The 21,843-nt window shown below is 43.7% G+C and overlaps 1 protein-coding gene across 1 annotated transcript in view; it reads left to right on the top strand.

Annotated features, from left to right (window-relative positions):
• Positions 1-21,843, top strand: part of MYO15B (myosin XVB) — a 1,465,505-nt gene that overhangs the window by 1,086,607 nt on the left and 357,055 nt on the right. The window contains exons 42-43 of the mRNA XM_085614939.1: positions 271-382; positions 4,945-5,156. Of these exons, the coding sequence (XP_085471065.1) occupies positions 271-382; positions 4,945-5,156 (324 nt within the window). The remainder of the gene's footprint in view (positions 1-270; positions 383-4,944; positions 5,157-21,843) is intronic.

Here is a 21,843-nt window from a genome sequence, read left to right as displayed (position 1 = left end):
GGCGGTTGGGCCGTGTTGGGGGGGAGATTTCGAGGGACGCTGCAGAGGGAAAATTAATTAATTATTTAATTTCCCCTCGGCATCGTTTCATGAAATCCCCCCCAATGCAGTTCCACCGCCCCACCCCTGTTACCTGCACGGTCGCGCCTGCCAAGGACTCTGCTTTGACCCCTCACATTGTACCCATTCATTGCACTGGTGCCATCTTTTGTCTCTGTAAATGGAGCCTGCATTTCCATCCCTCAACCTTTTTAATGCATCTTCATTCAGGATTCCATCCACGTCATTGCCGTCCGGAGTTACATCACAGATGACAAGAGCCTTCTGCACTTCAAGAAGGGTGACATCATTAAGCTTCTCCCCTTAGATGGACTTCAGCCAGGTAAGATGTAGCTAGCCTTATGTTAAAGAAAAGGGAATATGGGATTATTGGTATGTAGGCCTGAAGATCAAAGATACATTTAGGGAACATGACCCATTTTGAAATAAGGCAACTCTAAAACGCTGGTCAGCTTGGAAATGTATTGATTAATCCTACATATCACTCGCCCTCAGCATAGCGTATGACGGTGATGATTGTCAGACCATTTGTTGATGCTCCAAAGACATTTCTCAACTAATAATTTAAATAGTTCGACAAGGCCCAGGACATCAGATCACTTTAAAAAGAACAATTTGAGAGGAACTGTGAAGCGTTGTTTTTAAACGAGTACATAATAAGACATTGGAGTCATAGTCCAAATTGGGAATCCTAATTTGAGCATGAATGGGAGCTTGAGCCCAAATCAGGATTCTGAGATTTGTGTTCAATGTTGAACCTGTAGGTTTCCCCCACCCCACATTATAGCCACAAGGTAAAACTTGGCAGAATTTGTATAGCAAAAATACACATCAATCTGAGTTTTTGCACGTCCGAAAATGGAAAAATATAAAACATTACTACTTATCACCATTCTGAGGTGGTGAACTTGAAAAAATGTTCTAATACTGCGCGCAGTGAAAACTTTCCTATGCCCTTTTGGTGTGGACCAGGTATGGGAATACCCCCGTGGATTCTTATGGGCCTCATAATGAGGACCTGGGTGCTGGGCTAATAGGCAGAAACTCCCTTTGTCGTCTTACTCCACATATAAGCACGTAGGTTAAGGAGAACACTCTCAGATTTCATCCCACCTTTATCTTCCTCCTGACACGCAAGCTTGGCCCCCTTATGTACTGGACCCAGGGGCAGAGGCATGCAGAAATGTTGGACAATTCATAGTGTGTACAAATCTGTTAGTTTCATAACGTTTGTGGAATTTCTTGTATTGTATGTATTGTACAGCACAAAAACGTTTTATTTAGGTTGGTCTTTAAAATTAATTGTTGAGTCCAAAAGAATAGTGTATCTATAGGGTCTGAAATTGGCTATTATCAAGAGAACTGTATGTCGGTGATTGTTTGCTGTGCCCTTGCACATCTACTGTAGCATTGAATAATTTAGAGAGAATATTATGCTGTTGGAGATACTTATACTCTCTAGACCCTATTGCCCTACTTTTTCTTCTGTAACAAGTACAACTACATACAACTTTGCCATCACAACAACTACAACAACATTACAACTTTACAGGCCCTCACGCAAAGCTATGGATATAATGTTTATAAACTGCCAAAGTATGCCATTAGCTATTAAATACTTCCTCTAACATTTGCCAAGGGAAACTCTAGTACTGTGCTACATGCCTCCTCTGTGTGCCGCTGAACATCTACTGTAGCATTAAACAATAGAAAAGTAATATTGGACTGTAGACATCTAGCACACTTTTTTTTTTAAAGTTCAAAAGAAGAATCTATTGAGAAGAATAAAGGTGTCCATATACAATACATAATGACAATTCCTATCAATACAAAATAAAAGCATTACAAACAAAACTTCATGAATTGGACTAATACATGGAATTAGCGAAAACAAAGTAATATAAGTGTGATTATGATTTCATTAAAATGTAGTACAATATAGGGATAATTAGGGAAATCAGGGTGGTTTGAGAACTTCTTGATGAGATGATCTCAACTGAAAAGATCTTTTCAGGTTTAGTGTTGAGCAAGGTGCGAAGATGGGAGGAGGTGTCTGGCGCATTGGAGATAGCGGGTAGAGTAATAAGTTTGGTGTATGTGTCCAATACAGCCTCTTTCAACAAGTTATATTTATGAGAAAATGAGGCAGGCAAATTGAATGAATTTCGGAGTACGGAAAAGGGCATGAATTATGAGCCTGTGAATAAGTGATGGATCCATATCAAGCCTTTTTGTCTCCATGATTCCCAATAGATAGGTTGATTGCGAATTAGCAAATTTTTGTTATGCCAGTTTGGAGAGTTGAGGAAAGATGTTATAGTTGTGGCATGTGAAGAAGGAGAAACTGCTTCAAGAAGTTTGGAAGTGAGTTTTATTATAGGGGTGCAGAGGGACTGTGGTTTACGTGAGAAAGAAAGATATTTGTGAAAAGAGAAGGGAGATAAGAATTGACGTTCTATTGAAACCCAAAGAGGGCAATCCTGTGTAGAGTCAATCAGCCAAAAAGAAGCTTGACGTAAGAGGAACGCCCTCTGATACTTTGGGAAATCTGGAAAATTAACCCCCCCTCTTCCTTGGGATGAGTCAATTTTAGGATAGACATTCGGGATTTCTTTTTATTCTAATCTAATAGCAAATATTATTCTAAGAGCAAAGCACAAAATCAAGTGACATTTGAAGATGAAGGTCTTGAAGCGTACATGGCAGTAGGATTGCAGGAATTTATGAAGCTTTGTAGACGCATCGGGTCATCATAAGTGGTTCTGTTATTGTAGGTGACCTTGAAGAGACATGGGTGGAAGAGACCATAACGGCCACCTATTGACCTGAGCTCTGGTCTCATGTTAAGAAAATCTTTGCGTCTGTTTGTGGTAGCCTTAGCATAGTCTTGTGCGAAAAATAAAGTTGAACCAGACCAAGTGATTCGCTGAGAAGATTTAACTGCCGAGAAAACCTTTAACAAATCCGTATACTCTAAGAAGTACAAGATTACGCCTCTTGTTCTTTGCGAAGGTGAAGTGTTTGAGGGGGGTCTGCCAAGTCTTTGTGCTTGCTGAATATTGAGTGTAGTGCTCTCTGCCATATGAAGAACTTTGGGAAGGAAAGATTTAAAGAAAGTGAGAGGGTCTGGACCTTCAATTCCTTCCGCTAAACCATAAATTCTCAAATTATTTCTTCTATTGCGATTTTCAAGATCCTCGAGCTGCCGTTGGAGTGTGGAAACTTGAGACTGAAGGTGAGTAACAGTTACAGTTGTGTCACTGAAGGATGACATATTATGTTCAACGGTAGCCACTCTCGTTTCACGTTGAGACCAATTGTCAGTAAGGAGTTGTAAATTGACGTTCGTCTCCTCCATAAAGGGTCGAAGAGCCCTAATCTCCTCCAATAACAACTCCATTGAAACAGGTGATGTTAACTTAGGTTGAGAAGGAGGGTTTTGTTTGGGGAGTTTAGTAATAGATTTCCCAGTAGGTACCGAAGAATGATCCATACTTGACTCCAAACTTTGAGGTAAAGGCGACAGAGTCCTCCAACTTGGAAAATATAGTACAAAATTTTGAATTCTTGACAAAGACGTGTTTGGGTAACGAATGCGTAGAGATAGAGCCTTTGATTCTACCCATAGGTCAAAGAACACGGGGAAAAAGCCAGACAAAGTTATTTTGAAAGCGCTTCTTTTGATAATAAACAGAATGGCTAGACCCCCAAGTGCCTGTTAGAAAACGAGCAAAAAGTGTTTGCGCACAATATTTCATTTGAGGCTGAAAATCTGAACAACCATTGGGGTAGAGCCTCTTTTTTGCTGAAAATTAAAACAACTTGGAAAAAGAAAGCAAGTCACTGTAGAGAGCATTGAAAAAATCAGTCAGGTGAAGTGAAGAGAGGTAATGCACAAAATGGCTGCCACGTTATATTCCTCTCAGAAAGCAGAGCATGGAGATGTAAACCTGGTATCTTGCCCTCAAAAATCACATTCAAGGTGAGAAAAAGAAAAATGCACATGCCTGAAATATCCGCAAACAACTTGAAATCCTTTGAGGGAAAAGAAAAAAAACCAACAGTTCCTCACTGGAAAAGGCACCGCTGGTCCGGTGCGGTACAAAATGGCGGCCGCAATACTCAGTTTTCGTGATAGGGGCTTACTTGTAGTAAAGCTTCATTTCTCCGCATTTTCCAGCCCCGACGAGGGTCGCGGGTACATCTGCGCCTCTTCCGACGTCGTCTTCATGCCTTCGCTGCGCGGAATAAAGCATGATAACGTGAAATCCTCGAGTCGCGTCGGAGAGCCTCACTCGGACACCGCCATGTCCCGTGAGCGCCAAGCCACGCCCCCGACATCTAGCACTCTTGAGCAGTATGAAGTGAAGGGAAGTGGAGTGGAGCAGGAGAGAAGACCACAAGTGTGGATAGGCACAGCTAGTACATATATGTATATTGTCCTCAAAAAGTTGAGAGTAGAAGGAATGTTCAGATCCGGCTCAATCTACAGGGCCATCAGGCTCAGGTTGCATGTGACAGTAATGACATTGCGTGCTTGGATGTGAAGAGTATTTCTGTCCGTCAATGAAGGTGCAGGTATCAGTGGGAATGTTTTTGTGGGCTGTTAGACTGTTCTGCAGAATCTCAAGAGATGGTCTTAATTCAATCTGTCCCACCTCTTAATGTTCAAAATTAACTCTGTATCTTCTGGGGAAAAACCTTACAATATCTTAATGTTCAAGGAAGCAACCTCTTCAGACCGCATGAGAGGCTTGTTAAATGAAAGAAGAGCAGATCCTCTCACTGAAAAGTTAGCACAGACACTGTCAATATTTTATTGCAATGATAACGTTCTTTGAAAAGTCTTATGCTGAAGATTCTGCTGCTATTCTCCCCTGAAAGGTTGGCAGTTTGGTTCCATTGGTGGCCGCTCTGGACTTTTCCCTTCCAACATAGTCCAGTCTGCTGCAGCCCCCGATTACTTCAGCCTCCAGATGAACAACCGGAAGGAGGAGTACAGAAAGAGCATGCTGGAGCCTCCTGTGCAGACAAATGGACAATCGCCTGTGAGGACCTCAACAGAATCACCCTTGTTGAAGACCTTGAGGAATGAGGTGCGGTGTCTTGAACAGGGCTGAGACGAATGTTGGGTACATGGTGCAGGTCTAACAGGGATAGACACTCAGCTGTGCACTCTCAAGATATTCTTTGCAGAAGAAACTCTTGGGACTGGTAAATGTGTGGCTAAGGACCCAAGGTGCTATGTAGTCCTGTGAAGACATTGTTAATACTCTAGTGCTGTTGGAGAATGGGACACAAAGGAAACAGAATAACCAGAAGTAACAAAGGATGAGATAACATTCAGGATTGTGAGAGTTGAAAGTTCTGGAGGCTGAAATGTGCTGTAGGGGAACTTTGTGTGGGTGGAAGATTGAGCAGGTGAAAGATGAGATCCTGTGGTGTTGGGCTTTACTGGGAACTCACTGAATATTAAGGGTGCCCACAACAAATATGTATGCCACCAATTTGAGTATAATACATTTAATTTGAGAATACTTGCAGGTCAGCTGATCATTCTGAAAACTCAACTTTGATGCTCAGAGGCTCTGTGATCCCAGTGCTACTGTAGTATAGAGATTGAGGGGGTCTATTCACAAAGGTAAACTTGCATGTTAGTAAATCTACATGTGTATGTTTACACTGACACTTTTGAGTAACTTTACAACTCTTGGCTATTCACCATTTTAGTATTTAGAGTTACTCATAACCATATATTTACTTTTTTTTTTTTTATTGAAACTGAAGGTGTCATACAACATTTAAGTTAATACAGAAAATATAAAGTTACAAAAACCAAAACATGTCAGATACAATGAACCAAGATCTTTCTAAAATAATAAAAACAATTTTGAAAATGACCTTAATGAGAAGAGAGTCAAAAAAAATGTCCCCAAATTTTATCGAATTTTCTCCCCCCTCCAATCCTCGCTGCATAGTTACGCTCACTGATCTTAACTCTTCGCATTTTACGTAACCATTCATAAAGAGATGGTGTCTGAGTTGATCGCCAATTCTGAAGTAGCAATGATCTTGCCACTGCCATGCAGATAAATAGAAATTTAGCAAGTGAGACAGAGAGATTAAGATTCTGATCAAAGCCATGAAGCATCAAATTGGAATTTATAGATATCTGGATATGAAAAATAGAAGATAAAAAAGCAAAAATATCTACCCAGAACTCTTTGACCATACAACATTCAACTATGACGTGTGACCAATTAGCGGGGGCGAAACTTTGACAACGAAAGCAGATCGGTATATAAATACTAAACATTTTGGCAATTACCGCCGGGGTATAATAGAGGAGCCATTTCCCAAAAAATATCATTCTACGCCAATTGGCTCCCCGTAATGTGGAAAAATTATATTTATTAATAGTCCGCCACGTCGTTAAAGATAAAACCTGCTTTTCGTGTTCCCACCATTTTTTAACTGCTTTGGATCCTGAATCGTCTTGTTTGATCTGGGCAAGATGACGTTTCCACTCACCAGGTTTCCGTATTAAAGTACTATTGAAAAAAAGATCGTTGTTAAAAGGGGAAATCAGAGTAAAGGAGGTGGGAGCAAACGGCTGCAAAAGTTTATAAATTATATTATAAGACCCGGCTAACAAAAAATTTCCTGAAAGTAGTAGGCGCATCTCGGGCGGAGTTAACCACCTAGAATAATGTAAAAAATCGCCCACTTTGCTAAAGCCGGCTTTAGTCCAATAGCACATTAAATGCGAGCTTACCCCCTGCCCTCTTGAGGAGAGTAAATTAATCAGCAAGGAGGAGGTATTAAAAAGAGAGAGAGAATATCTACTAATCATGGCCGAACGCTTCATAAAAAACCAAGCAATTATTTTATACCTAACCAATTTTGGAGATTTAGGTATTTGAAGAGGGGAGGATATTTGACTCTCTGAAAAAATTAAATCGAAGAAAAAACTAATATAATCATTTGGGTTCGGAGTAGGAACCTTGAAACGAGTTAGGTACTGAGCAAAATAGGCGTAGTAATAATCTCTAATGTTTGGAAGTGCAAGACCGCCATTATCTAAACCATCATAAAGAGTAGTCATCGCAATCCGGGGCTTTTTATGTGACCACAGAAAGCTTGAGAATAAGGATTCTATTTTCGAAAAAAAAGACCCTGGGAGAAAACACGGAATTGTTGAAAACAACAAATTAAATAATGGTAAAATAGACATTTTAATCAGGGCGACTCTACCCAGTAATGATAAAGGTAATTTGTTCCAGCGAGTTAGCATCGAGCGAACCCTTTGAAGAAGGGGAACAAAATTCAAACCGAAAAGATCTGTGACTGAAGAGGAAAAAAACACCCCCAAATATCTTTTAGGTTTATTATTTATACAGCCACGTAGATCCGGATATAATTCTGGAATGTGATTGCCACAAATCAGTATTTCGGTCTTTTTTTTATTGATCGGGTTATCCCCAAAAGACTCGTATTGCTCAAAAATCTGAAATGCCTGAGCTTGAGACTGCAAATCGGATTTAATGAGTAACATGATATCGTCAGCATAAAGTTTTATCTTTGACATAAATGGAATTGGGGGTGAGATCTCTGCAGACTTTCGAATAGCTATTGCGAGGGGTTCGATAAAAAAAGCAAAAAGAATCGGTGATAAGGGACACCCCTGGCGGGTTCCACGATTAACTGAAACAGATCCAACTGAATGTGAATTAATAATAATATTAGCTTTAGCACCCGAATAAAGATTACGAATGAAGTTAATAACGATGCCTGGAATATGAAAGTGCTGCAAAATAATAAAAAGTGTCTCCCAAACCACCAAATCAAAAGCTTTTTCTGCATCAAATAACAAAATAAGTGCAGGGATCCTCCGTGTCTCCAAGTAATCCAAAGCTTCTATGAGATAGTGAGTGTTAGTCATAAGCTGTCTACCGGTAATAAAACCGTTTTGGTCTTTATGAATCAGATCAGAAGCAATGCAATTAAATCGAATAGCCAATAATTTAGTGACAATCTTGTAATCCGAATTTAAAAGAGTAATGGGACGATATGAGTTAGGATCGGTAGCATCTTTCCCCTTCTTCAAAAAGCTGACCACAGTGCCCTCGCGGAAAGAGTCAGGAATTGGGGCTCCAGACAACATAGAGTTAAGCAAAAGTAGAAACAAATTAGAAAAAGAAGGAAAAAAAACCTTAAAAAACTCTGCGGGCAGTCCATCCGGACCGGCGGCTTTCCCAGATGGAAGATCTTTTACCACCACCTCTATCTCTTCCAAAGAAAATCCATCTGCCATGGTTAATTCTTCGGGGTGGGAAAGAGAAGGGATCTCAGCCTGCCGTAAAAAGGAGTTTAATTTAGACTGGTTGATTTTAAGCTGATGAGAATATATATTTTGATAATGACAATGCATTATCACACCTATTTTATCTGGGTCGGTTGTAGATTGATGCGAGACCGGACATTTTAACTCCCGAATTAAATTAGATGCTGCTTGTTCCTTGGCCTGCCAGGCCAAGAATCTCTCAGTGAAATTACTTTCTTCATATATTTTTTGATATTGATTACGAAAGAATGCCTCGCCCTGCTCATATAAAAAAGTGGTGTATTTTTGTTTAGCTTCATTTAATTGTTCTTTAACCAATCGTGAGGGATTTTGTTGCCTTTGAACGCTAAGTGTATGTATACGGGATTCCAGTAGTTTGATTTGAGCCCTGGATACCGTTAACAAGGCCGCGTCTTTCCCTATGATGATTCCGCGAATAAAGGCCTTTAGGGCATCCCAAATTATACTTATGGGGGCAGTGCCCATGTTAAGAGTTATAAAGTCTTTAATCTTGTTTTTTAATTCAGAGACCCATTTATCATCATTAAGATGAGCTCTATTGAAGACCCATCTTTTGGGGGATCTTCTGATATCCCCAAAAACGAACTCCCGAATAAGCATAGCGTGGTCTGAGAATACATTGAACACCGTATTGAAAAAGCCGAGCTTAAGGTTACGTGAAGCTATGAAAAAATCAATACGGGATGAGGATTTAAATCTACCCGACCAGCAAGTATAATCTCTTTTAGAGGGATTTTCAGCCCGCCAGTGATCAGAAAGATCGAATAGTTTGATATAGTGTGAAATGGTTTGAAAGACTTTCGGTTTAAGTTGTTTGGATGATTGGGATGATGTATCCAAATGCGGGTCCATTAGCAGATTAAAATCCCCACCAATCACGATATCACCTGAGACCATCAAAAGAGATTGAAACAAGTCTTCATACAAACTAGCATCGTCTGTTAAAGGTCCATAACAACATACAAAGATAAAAGGTCTCTGCCTGGTTTTGACTCTGCATGAGACCCAGCACCAACGTCCTGAGCCTCCCTGTTGTGATTGAATAATATCAGCACATAAGTTCTTATTCAAGAATATTGCCACCCCGCGCTGAGATACATCACATGATGCAAAACACCAAAACGAAGCCCAGGATTTGAACATTGAAAACCCATCTAGCTTGGAAGAGGGAATATGGGTCTCCTGTAACAAAATAACGGAGGGATTCTCAGCCTTGAATCAAACTTCCATAGCGCGCCTTTTCTTAATATTGTTTAAGCCATTAGCATTAAGAGAAAGCAACTTCAAACTCTCCTTGTTAGACATTGAGATCAGAATTAAATTGACTAAAGAGAATTATCACCGAACCGCTCTTTGCCCCTTGAATACAATGAATACAATGAATACATGTTAACAAATGGAAAAATGAGTAAATATAGTCAGACACCATCAGTTTCCTTTTTGTTTCAACCCAACCACCACCACCCAGAACACAAACAACCCCAACGCCACCCCCACCACCCCCCCAAACCCCTCCCATACCCAAACGACCCCAACCACACCTCCGTGACCCCCATCCCCAACCCCACCACTGGTCAAGATGCCCCAGCCCACGCGGACCAACGGTTCCAACCCCCTGCCATTCGGGTCACATGTTGCACCCCCTGGGCCCCCTGGATTCCGCACTCCACCTTGCTCAACTGATCCTCCCCTCCCCCTACTCATACCCGCCAAAAAAAAAAAAAAAAAAAAAACAGGGGAAGTTTTCCCAGCTAAGCACATCCGTCACATCTATCAACCTATATCTTGAAGCAAAAAAAAAGAAAAAAAAAAAACACAGAAAAAAGAGTCCATAGATTTCCCAAATTTAACCTCATGAAGGGTTGGAAATGTCCCGGAGCAATTCCTGTGCTGCTGCGATATCAGATAACATAAAGAATTTGCCTTTCACTAAAACTTTAAGTTTGGATTGCTGCGCTATCGTGGCTTGAGCTCCTTTAGCTTTAAATAATTGTAGCATCTGGACAAACTCTTTTCTTCTCCGAGCAGCAGACGCAGACATGTCTGAAAAAATGCGACATTTCACAGTTTCATTGACAAAAAATTGTCTTTTCTGAATTGCCGTTGAGAGGATAGTCTCCTTAATCCGTGTGTCAGAGAAATTCAATAGAGTTGTTCGAGGAAGAGAAGAATTTGGGAAAGGTTGAGCGGGAACGCGATGTGCTCGCGTGATAGTCAGGTCGCCCTCATGATTAGGGATCACTTTAGATTTTAAAAAAGAGGTGACCCACTGCAGCGTGCTGGACCCTTCAAGACCCTCCGGAACCCCCACTATACGTAGGTTAGATCGGCGATTATAATTCTCTAAATCGTCCAGTTTAGATTCAAGTGCACGTGAAGTGAGGGAGAGCTGATTTGCATCCTCTTTAACCTTAATCATTTGATCCTCCAAATTAGAGATGCGGGTTTCAGCTTCTTGCAATCGAGCAGGGAATGTGGAAAAGAGATCCTCCATTTTGTCCAGGCGTTGATGGATTAAAGCAAGCTCGGATTTCTGAAACCTCTTCAGCTCTCTAACCTCGTCGAGGATTAAATTTAACATATCCTTGACTGACATCTTAATCTCCCCAACGGTCTCAGTATCTAAATCAAGCAAAGGACTGAAGTGGTCCACATTAGAGACATTAGAGACAGATTTAGCGGGGGGAATTAAAGACTTGTCAGTAGATAATGTCACTATCTATCCCTCCCAGAGTCAATGCATCCTCCGTAGTTGTTAGGGAATGTACTAAGGGGTTATCTTTAGGTGAAGGCGTAAAAGGCATAGATGGTGTAGGGGGAGCCCTTATGTTAGATTTAGGCAAAGAATTAGGAGGGTGAATAATTGAAGGAGAAAGAGCAGGAGAAACTTGGGCGGGTGCGACATTTTTCTTTTCAAAGAGAGGAAATGATTTAGTACCTTTAAGCCCCTCCACTGGGCTCGCCTGCGTAGATAACCAATCCTTGATGTGCGAGGAACCTGCGATTTCTGCGCAGTGAGAGGCCTTCAAGACTGGAGATGGAGTCTCACAGATAGATTCCTCGAGCTCTTCCGAACTTCCCGCACTATCACTTTTCTCCTTTGCCTTGCCATCACCCAGGCCCCCCTTATTTAATAATTTGGCGGCTTTCCGCGCCTCTTTAGCCTGGATACGTGAAGCCTTCGCCTTACGTGTATTCAATAATTTCCCCATCCTCAGAGTCTCTGAGCGTCCAGCATTCAGCGTGCGGTAAAACAGAAAGAAGCCTTAATCCTTGTCACCAAGTATTGCTGCGGTGAACGAATACTGAATAGAGAAAGCTGAAAGAAGAATTTTTAATGTTTTTTCCGGTGCGCCCCTGCTGCTTGCAGCCCAGCTTACTCTTACCGCGACTGCCGCATCCACAGACCCTCAGGCATAAGCAGCGATACGAGACACAGGCACAGGGCTGAAATAATGCTGAAAACGCCCAAAGTACAGTAATGTACGAGAAGCTGCTCCTCTCAAGCTGAACACGCCGCGCTGCTTTCCGCCTTCGTGCCAAAACGCCCGGAACAAAATGATGGAAGCTTGCTTTCCCTCAAGCTAATAGCGGTACACTGCTCCCCGCCTTCGTATCTCCGACACAAAATGCCAGCTGCTTCCCGCCATCAACCGCCGCTGAAACCTGCACTGCCTCAAGGAGAAAGGGAGGAGCCAGGAGCCGGGAATCCTCAGGTGCGCGTGGAGGCGTGGATCTCCATCGCGCCGCCACCATATATTTACATGTCCCCACCCCATGAAATAGGGAGTGGAGTCAGTAAAAACAACAAATACGACTGTAAAGTTACTACTAGTAGTGACTTTATGACCATATTTGATGTTCCTGACAGTTGGCATAGATCTCTGCAATCAGGGCAGAGATTTCCACATAGTAAAGTGTAGAGAAAAGTTCAAAAGTGCATTCAACTTGACAAAAAATTGATGAAATATTTTCGAGGTAAATAATAGTTAATTAATTGTATATGCTTGTTAAACATCGAATAATATAATACAATGCTACAGCATTAATAATTTAGTTTTAAATGATCAGTAATTTAATATATATTAATGTTATAATAATTTTTGAACTTGAAAAAGGTTAATAAAATATTTTGAAAACTTTATAGACGGTTTACATAAAATAGTAAATATTGAATTAATAATTTATGAATATTTTGAAAGTTTAAATAGTTTTATTTTTTATTTAAAAAATAAAAAATGTTTGACAGTAAGCAAATTAGGATCATCATACATACATTGTTTCAAAACGCCGGTGGCTGTGTGATCACCCTACCAGGGAACCCTTGATACAGTTCTTATAATACAGAGTGGCGGTTTGCAGGTTTCTTGCATAAACAGATCTTTTTGTACTATCCCTGCCCCCGTCTTAGGTACAACATTTCTGATACACTCATAGGGGCGAGGTCCTCCTCGCAAATAGTTTAATTTATTTAAACTTTTCAACATATATTTTTATTTCTTTATAGTATATTTGTCTTTGTTTATTAGCACTTCAGTCAAAAGAGCATAGTTTGTTTACATATTTTTCTCTGATATTTGTTTGTACTATTTTGTGTATGTTCTAAAACTTCCTTATCAGCGTTACAATAATCCTCATATCGCCATACAGTAGAACACTACCCACAGTGTCCATAAGACCTCAAATAGTGCTGCTGTCCTACAAACATTATCATATCAAAAAACATTATATAAACGCATTATATGTATTACAATAATCTCTCATCTGACTGGTATATTAAAAATCGGTGTATATAATTTTCGTTTGACTATTAAATGTTTACCCTACACAAGTTAAAGTATGAAAACTGTAGGTCAAGGATGTTTGCGGGGGCCACTCGTCATTCTTTTCATAGGATTTCATTGATTCTAGCATGACATCCCAGCTATGCACTATCAAATTATTTGCTCAAGTGTGCCCGCTCCTCCCTGCAGATGCCCACTTTCCGTTTCCAACTATTGAGGGCTACCAAGTGCTATCAGGTAGCAGAGGGAGATTTTGTATTTTTCCAATCTATAATAAGTTTAAGACCTACTAAAAGCAAAGCTAGATCTATAAATTTCCCTGCGGCTTTGCCCATTTTAGTGTGTGAGGAGGCCTAGTATCCAAACCACAAGAGTGTTGTGAACTACACATCTATTGGCCTAGGACAACCCTGTATAAAATCACCCCCAGTAATGGGATAATGTGTTGTAGACCACCTCAGGTGTGCAAAATTAGTCTCTTCAGCAGTACAATGGGAACACTTTGCCCAGGCCCAAGGATCTACTCTACTTACTGTTTTAAGTGTGAAATAGGGTCGGTTCAATATATTGGATATATTTAAACTGCGCATTGCATGATATTTTCAGCATTCACTAACACTCATTCTAGTTGCTCCAACTTGGGCCAGACAACCGTGGTACACCACATTGCTGGAACTGTCAATAGTTCCGCACCAAAAGTTACATCCCTCACCACGCCACTTAACCCAGAACCATGGAGAGATCATACACCTGGACCCAGCTCAGCTCAACCTTGCGATCTGGCTCCTGAGGTCTTAGAATTCGGTTACCTTAACCTTCCTCCTGATTGTATGGACGTCATTAAAGAAGCTAGACGTCCCACCATTAGAGCCTGCTATGCAGCCAAGTGGAAACGTTTTGTGATATATTGCCATTACAATAACATCAATCCCCTAGACGTGTCTATCCAACACATCATAGGTTACTTACTACACCTCCAAAGATGGAACTTAGCCTATACGTCTATTAGGCTACATCTTGCTGCCATAGCGGCATATCTACAAAATAGACAGCATCTATCACTTTTCAGAGTACCTGCTATAAAAGCCTTTATGGAAGGCCTCAAAAGAATTATTCCTCCAAGAGTACTACCTTCACCTGTGTGGAATTTGAACATGGTTCTCACACGTCTGATGGGTCATCCCTTTGAACCTTTACATAAATGTGAGCTTCAATTCCTAACATGGAAAGTTGCTTTCCTAGTGGCCATTACCTCTCTACGGCGAGTTAGTGAGCTACAAGCACTAACTATTCAGGAACCTTTTCTGCAAATCCATCATAATAAGGTTGTTCTCCTAACAAATCCTAAATTCCTTCCTAAAGTCATTTCCCCCTTCCATCTCAATCAGTCTGTAGAGTTGCCCTGTATTTTTCTCGCAACCACAGACAGTCGCAGAAAGAGCTCTTCATACTTTAGATGTTAAAAGAACAATGCTATATTACATCGAAAGAACACAACCCTTTAGTAAGACAAAACAACTTTTCGTGTCTTTCTCACCACCACACAAAGGCAACCCCATATCAAAATCGGGGATAGCTAGATGGATTGTTAAATGTATACAAATTTGCTACCACAAAGCAAAACGTACTTTAATTGTTCCTCCTAAAGCCCTCTCTACACGAAAGATAGGGGCTTCCATGGCATTTTTAGGGAACATTCCCTTAGATGATATCTGCAGAGCAGCTACATGGTCTACACCACACACATTCACAAAACACTATTGTGTAGATGTGTAAACAAAACAAGCTACTGTGGGCCAGGCTGTACTCAAAACACTATTTCAAACTACTCCAACAGATACTGGTGGTCGCCGCTAAGGAGGGGTACTGCTATACAATCTATGCATAGTGTGTAATCTGCAGCTCATATGCCTCGAACGGAATATGCTACTTACCAGTATGCATCTGTTCTTGGCATGTGGAGCTGCAGATCTACACACGCCCACCCGCCTCCCCGGCTACCTTTATCTGTTCCAGTAAGATCTTATTTAGATACACCATACATGGGCATATTTCGTGTTTCTTACTAAGCTCCCTGCTGGCAAAAAACAATCTGAGGATGGAGCCGATGCCCATGCGCACTAGCATCCTAAGGAGGAGTCACCTATCTCGTGACTTCCAAAGACTTTATAGGACAAAAACAAGTGCAAACATCCGTCCCAACACCAGATGGCGATCTATGCATAGTGTGTAGATCTGCAGCTCCACATGCCAAGAGCAGATGCATACTGGTAAGTAGCATATTCCTTTTTGCAATGTGCCATCACTTACATTTGTCCCTTGCATGCCCAGCTCAGTTAATGAATGCCCAGATAACCACCTGCTTACCCACTGCAGTTGTACCACTAGATAATATTTCTACTGATCCAGGAGACCCTGTGCTCCACATGTACTGGAAGTTGTAATGTTGTTGAGCCAGGCATTGTCACATCCTTCCTCAAATCAAGCCAGTAGCCATCCGGTCTAAGTCTTTAAAAAAGGACTGAGGGAGAATTGTTGGAAGGTTTGCAAATAAATATACCGAACATGATCATTTTAACAAGCCCATTCCATTTTTGAAAGAGATAATGAAGTCCAGAATGCAATCTGAGATTCAAAACCTCAAAGCATTCTGCCCAGTTTCCATTTCACATCTGTATGATCGATATTAATTCCCAAAAATTGAAATGTTGTGGTTTTATTTTAATAATTTAACATCAGTTAATGTGAGCTTTTATTTTATATCTCTACTGCTATATTTACTATGGGAGGATGTTGCAGAGCAGGTGGTTGGTCACGAGTGGTGTTGGACTTACCCCCGGTCTGAGCTGGAGTACATTTACAGCTGTTTTTGGCCCTTTTTGTCAATAGTAACTATAAATGGGCAGTTTGTGGATAGTAGTGGGATTACTCTTCTGTGGGTGAGTGCATGCCCCTCCCTTAGACTCCCTCAGCCCCTCTTTTCTCCTCCCTTAACGCCTTCTCTTTAGTATTAAGTATTTCCATTTCTGATGGATACATCTGCCTGTGGATTCCTCACCTTATGAATATCCCCTGCGCCAGCATTCCACGGAATTATTTCCTAGCTCTCCACGCCGGCGAGGACGTCGGCTCCGCTCGCGACTCCTCTTGACATCACCGGAGCCATAAGAGAGCCTCGTCGGCGTGATCACGTCAGTTCCCTTTTTTTCTGCGCCGTCGACGCGTAATGGTTTTCTAGCACACTCCATATTTGTGGAGTTACTTTGTTGTTTCTTCAGCTTTAACTGTTGCTAGAAGTGATGTCGCCTTCGAGGAAGTCTGGTTTTAAGCCCTGTAGGGAATGTGGGGGTCACATGTCCATCACTGACCCCCATGAAGACTGTTTATGGTGCTAATCGTCGGATCACGACGTGGAGGACTGTTCCTGTTGCAGGAAGATTAATCCTAAAGCACTTAAGGAACAGGAAGCAAAGTTATTTCTGGCCAAGGCGAAGAAAGAAGGTAGAGGGCGCAAGTGTGATAAGTCGAAGTCGTCTACTTCGCATACGTCGAAGTCGAGAAAACACAAGAAAAAGAGAAGACCTTGATTTCGGCGCCGCTCGACAAAGGGTAAGTGTTCGAGATCGCCTTTGCCTGCCCCTCGACGTCGCCGTAAGGACTTTGTTTCTCCTTCGCTCTCTCCTCCTCGTGCGACTCCGGAGAAGTCTCCTTTGCCCAAAGGCACTCCGGCGCAGTCTCCGGTGCCGAGGGATTCACCAGCTTCCGACGCTGAGCCGGTTCAGGATGTTCCATCTTCTCCTGTGCCTGAGATTGAACCAGTGGATTCAGCAGTGGATCTGATCGTTCCGACGTCGGAGACTCCCCGTTTGGATACTGGTTCGAATCCTTATCCACAATTCCCGGCTCCAGGGGCGGATCCGTCGCATTTTGTAAATGCTATGTAAAGAGTTTTTCAAAGGGCGGCTTTCCCATCCGGAGCACCTTCTGGTCCCGTGGGTCCACTGGCATTCAACTTGGGCGTGCCACAACATTATGCCCAGGCACCCTTCATGCTGATGGCACCGTCATGGCAATTTCCGGCGCCGAGAGTCTCGACGCCGTTGATAGAATCTTCGGCGCTGTCTGGAGAGCCTTCCTCTCCGCCTCGTGTGTATCTTATGCCTCCATCGGAGCCTCCCTCGACGCCGGTTCCAGAGCAGTCTGCGCCGCTTACGGCGCCACCGACGCCGCGGATTCGTTCACGGAGAGAGGCTCAGAGGCTTTTAGAAGAGGAGCAGTATCATAGAGAGGAAGTAGAGGAGGGCGAGTTGGAAGAGTGTCTAGATGAATTCGAGGAAATTCAGGAGGCGAGTGGATTGGACACCTCCCCTGAGTGGGAGCTCTCTTCTACAAGGGCTTCACCTCCTCAAGAGGTAGCTCCCTAGCATATGGTGATAAGGAAAGCTGCAGAGCTTTTAGATTTGCAGTTACCTACTGATGAATATAAACCAAATTTGGTGACAGAGGTTTTGGATTCACCTTCCTCCATAGTTGAGCCTCTGTTACCTTTTAATGAAGCCTTATTGGATCCTATCATCAAGGTTTGGCGCAAACCACTTTATTCGCCTGCTGTTTCTTAGGCTGTGGCTAGAAGCTTTAGGACTGCTCCAGGGGGATCCAGATTTTCTCTCTTCTCACCCATCTCCAGAGAGTTTGGTGGTGCAAGCATCCTGCTCCAAGCAATCTTCAGGTGCTGTTCCACAGGCCTCAGCTGACAGAGACTCAAAGAAAATGGAACAGTCCCCTAAAAAGGTTTTCTCCTCTTTTAGCATGGCAGTGAAATCAACCAATGCCACTTGTCTGTTGGGCCGTTACATACATGCTTTGATGGACTCTGCAAAGCAATTGGCCCCCAAGTTGCCTGATGAAGAGAGGGGAAACTTTATGGAGGTTCTGTCAGATGCTAAGGCTGCGGCTAGACAGGTTATTCAATCAGGCCTGGATACGGCTGACTCAGTAGCCAGAGTTATGGGCTCCTCCATAGCTACAAGAAGGCAGGCTTGGCTTCGTTCTTCTGGATTTTCCCCTGATGTCCAGGCCACTCTTGTTGAATTGCCCTTTGACGGGTCGAAATTCTTTAGGGAAAAAGCAGATTGGCCTTACAAAGTATTAAAGACAGAACAGCCACTGTGAAATCCTTGGGGTTGCAGACCCAGTCGAGAGGTTTCAGCTACAAGAAATATCTGAAAGACACACGTTGGTGATAGATTCCTTACCTTAGAATATCCCCAGGCGTCAGACTGGATCCGGAGAGTTTTGCTTAGCAGTACCCCTGCGCTTCAGTAGGTGGCGTCGTGCGGCTCCGTGTCAGTCACTGGCGTCGTAAGCGCCGAGATGACGCCATGTAGAGTACTTAGGCACCACCCATGCGCTGACGTCAGTTCTTTCTTTTTCCGCGCCAGCAAGCGCAGATCCGGATTGAGCACGTACCTTAGTCACTTTTTGACTACTATTTTGAGACTTTTTGTCTCCTCTCTTTTCTCCTGGTGCACGTTGGGATGCCCGGCTTTAAGTCCTGTGGGGCCCGGTCGCCGGAATATGTCGGTGGCGGCCCCCCACGATGTTTGCCTATACCAACATGCAGGAGCGGCGTAGGAAGTTGCTGGAGGTCCGGCATTCGTCACGCCGCCGGTCCTGGTCCAGGGGCCGTTCCCGGGACCACTCGCCAGTCTTCGCCTTCGAATTCCGGTAAGCGACGCCATAAAAAGTCGAAGAAGCGTGTTTGCTCTCCGACGTCCCCCCGTCGCTCCGTGGAGGCAGACGCGGGGGACAGGGGCTTCGCCTTGGCGGCTCCCCTGGAGCCTGGGAGTCCTGCAGCCTACCCGCCATACCCGGGTCCGTCGGCAACTCACGAACAGGTGCAAGAATTCCTTGCTACTATGTGTGAGAAGTTGGCCTGATATATGATGTCACTAATTCTAGTGTACACCTTGTATCAGTCCAAACAACCCTTATGGTGATTTGTTGTAAAGTCAACCTTATAGACCAGCTATCCTAGTGGTAGCATGGACAAGAGCCGTCTTAGGCTAAACTCTGAATGGCATGTGAAGCCAGCTGTTATACCATATGTAATCCCTTGAATACCAAATGAAAGGACACCACAACAGATATATATATAAATAGAATGTATTTATTCTAGGCAAACCCTCAGCACTCTTTATGAGATTCGAGGTAAGTACAACACAGTCTTATTTAAGCATACATTAAGTCACACAGGTAAGTAATACAGTTGGGCCCTAGGGGCCACGCAAACCATATACTAAGTAAGTGGTATAAGGACCACTGTCACGAACACAGGATAGGCCTAGGCCTAGGGAATCGCTGGGGCTACACTACACTACCAACAGTTAGGAAGTGGGAGGCCCATGGGATTCAGGTGCAGAGTGGAAACACTCACGCGTAATGCGTAAAAGTCGATAGAATCACTAGCAGTTAGAAATAAGCAGTTTTAGGACACTTCTGGTATAGCTAGAAAGTCGAGACTCGGAAACTAGACCCTAGGATAGTCAATACCATTGTGAGCCCCGAAGTACCCAAGTCACCTAGCCCACGGTCTGCGGGTGCATAGGTGTGAACTTGCATCGGGTTTCGTCGTGGACTTCTATGGATGCCTGAAGGAAAGTTGCTGACAGGCAGTCAGTGAAGAGTGTCCGGTGGATCCCAAGGTGGGGATCAAGAAGGAAGGAACCTGCAAGCAGAAGGGACAGAGTCTAGGTCACCAGCCAGGAGCCGGGAAGGAACCAGGAAGGAACCAGGCGATGTCGTGAAGATGCAGGTGAAGAGGTGAAGCTTGTCGCAGCAGCCACGGGTACCAGGAGACGTCGAGGACGACCAGGACCAGGAGGTGAGTTGTCCCACGAAGGCTCTTGCTGTCGGCAGCGTCGAAGTCGAGTCAGGACCCAACAAGCCTTGGCAAGCGGAACCCACGCAGGATGGAGGACTTGCTTCTGGTGCAGACCAGGAAGGTCTGGGGTGCTTCTCTTTCACAGAGGAGCGGGTGCCAGTCTGGAGGAGCCGGACCAGCAAGATGAAAACAAAGGTTCGTCGTCGCAGAGGCTACTAGCCAACGGGCCAGCAACCGGACAACACGTCGAGCAACACAGGTGCAGAAGGGCCCCACGCAGAACACGTGAAGTGTGGGGAGCTGATCTTCTTTGCAGATGGTGCTCGGGAGTGGGGCTTCTCAATTCCCCAAGCACAGCCTCGAGGATGCCTCAGAAGTCGCGCTAGTCAGTTACTAGCCACTTTTCTCAAGTCGCCGGTCCCGCATCCCTCGTCGCCTCCACGGGTCTCAGCTTCGCTGGAGATGGGGATCTGGTTCAGAGGTGTCTGGAAGTCTCGGCGCTGGTCAGTCTCTGCAGTCGTCCCTCGTAGGATTCAGTCGCAAAGCAAGCAGCGGTCACTGGATGGTGCCTGGTTGCCCAGGGTGGTCACTCCTTGGCCACAAGGGAGATTTCTTCAGTCTTCTTCCTGAGGTCGAATGTCGAAGGTCCAGAGTTTCTGTTCAAGTTGCAGATTCAGGGTAATCTACTTTATCAGGGCCCAGCTAGCTAATAATATACTGGGCTAGTGGGCTGGGCTACCTGCAAGGTCCCTCCTATGGGTGGGACCAGGAAGGGGAGTGGCTACACCCCCTTTCCTTTGTCCAGTTTCGCGCCAGAGCTGGGGCTGGAGTGCCCCAGCACCGGTTTGAACTGGACTATGCATGGAGCACCTTGTGTGCCCCAGGCATGTCTCATTCCTTTCAGCCCTCCCTGCCCCAATACACTAAAGTCTGTCTGGGGAGGTGCTAGCACCTCCCGAAGCAGGAAACCTATTGTCCAGGCCTCCCTGGCTGGGAAGGCTCCCAGCAGCAGGAGGTCAGACTCGTGTCTGTGGCAGCAGCATCCATTTTGTGATGCTGAGGCTTTGGTGAGAGTTAAACAGCAAAGTAGGATTTTAACATGTCTCTCCCTCTAGAAGGGAGGAATAATATCCTCATCACCAGAAACGGTATGGGGGTATTATTCCAAAGTGTTAGACACCTTACACGACATGTTTTGATAAAGCCAAACCATAGTTACCATAACCGTTTAAGATTATAAGGCACTTTAAGAGTATATGGTAGGCTATATCATAGAACAGCTATAAGGACATGGTTCCATAAGCTGCAGACAGGCTCAGCTCATGCTAGAGCACCATCTCACATGTTACTAAGCACTCTGCCTCTAGGATTGTTAAGGCCTGCCATAGGAGTGGCTGATAGGTACACATGTGTCTATATTAAGGGTAGAAATAGGTATACTATATCTAAGCAAGGGGTGATTACACGACCTTGCCCCAGCTGAGTGATCAGCCAGTTGTGTCTGATTGGAAGGCCAGACCAGGGGTGGCATAATACATGCTGCAGCCCCTGGGAGGCCTAGGGTACACCTATGCACTGGGTACCTAGGGTACACTGTACAGGGTCCAATAAGGTGATCCTTACCAATTGGGTATGTACCTAGGGTACATGGAGTCCATTTTAAAGAGAGAGCAGACAGCTTGAGACCCTGAATGGCAGGATCTCAGGCCAACTAAGTCGAAAAACCAGCTAGACACTAGGCAAAAAGTTGG

Source organism: Triturus cristatus, chromosome 7, assembly GCF_964204655.1.
Source record: "Triturus cristatus chromosome 7, aTriCri1.1, whole genome shotgun sequence".
Lineage (NCBI taxonomy): Eukaryota > Metazoa > Chordata > Amphibia > Caudata > Salamandridae > Triturus > Triturus cristatus.
The sequence above is the reverse complement of the archived record's forward strand: the minus strand, read 5'-3'. Positions and strand labels throughout refer to the sequence as shown.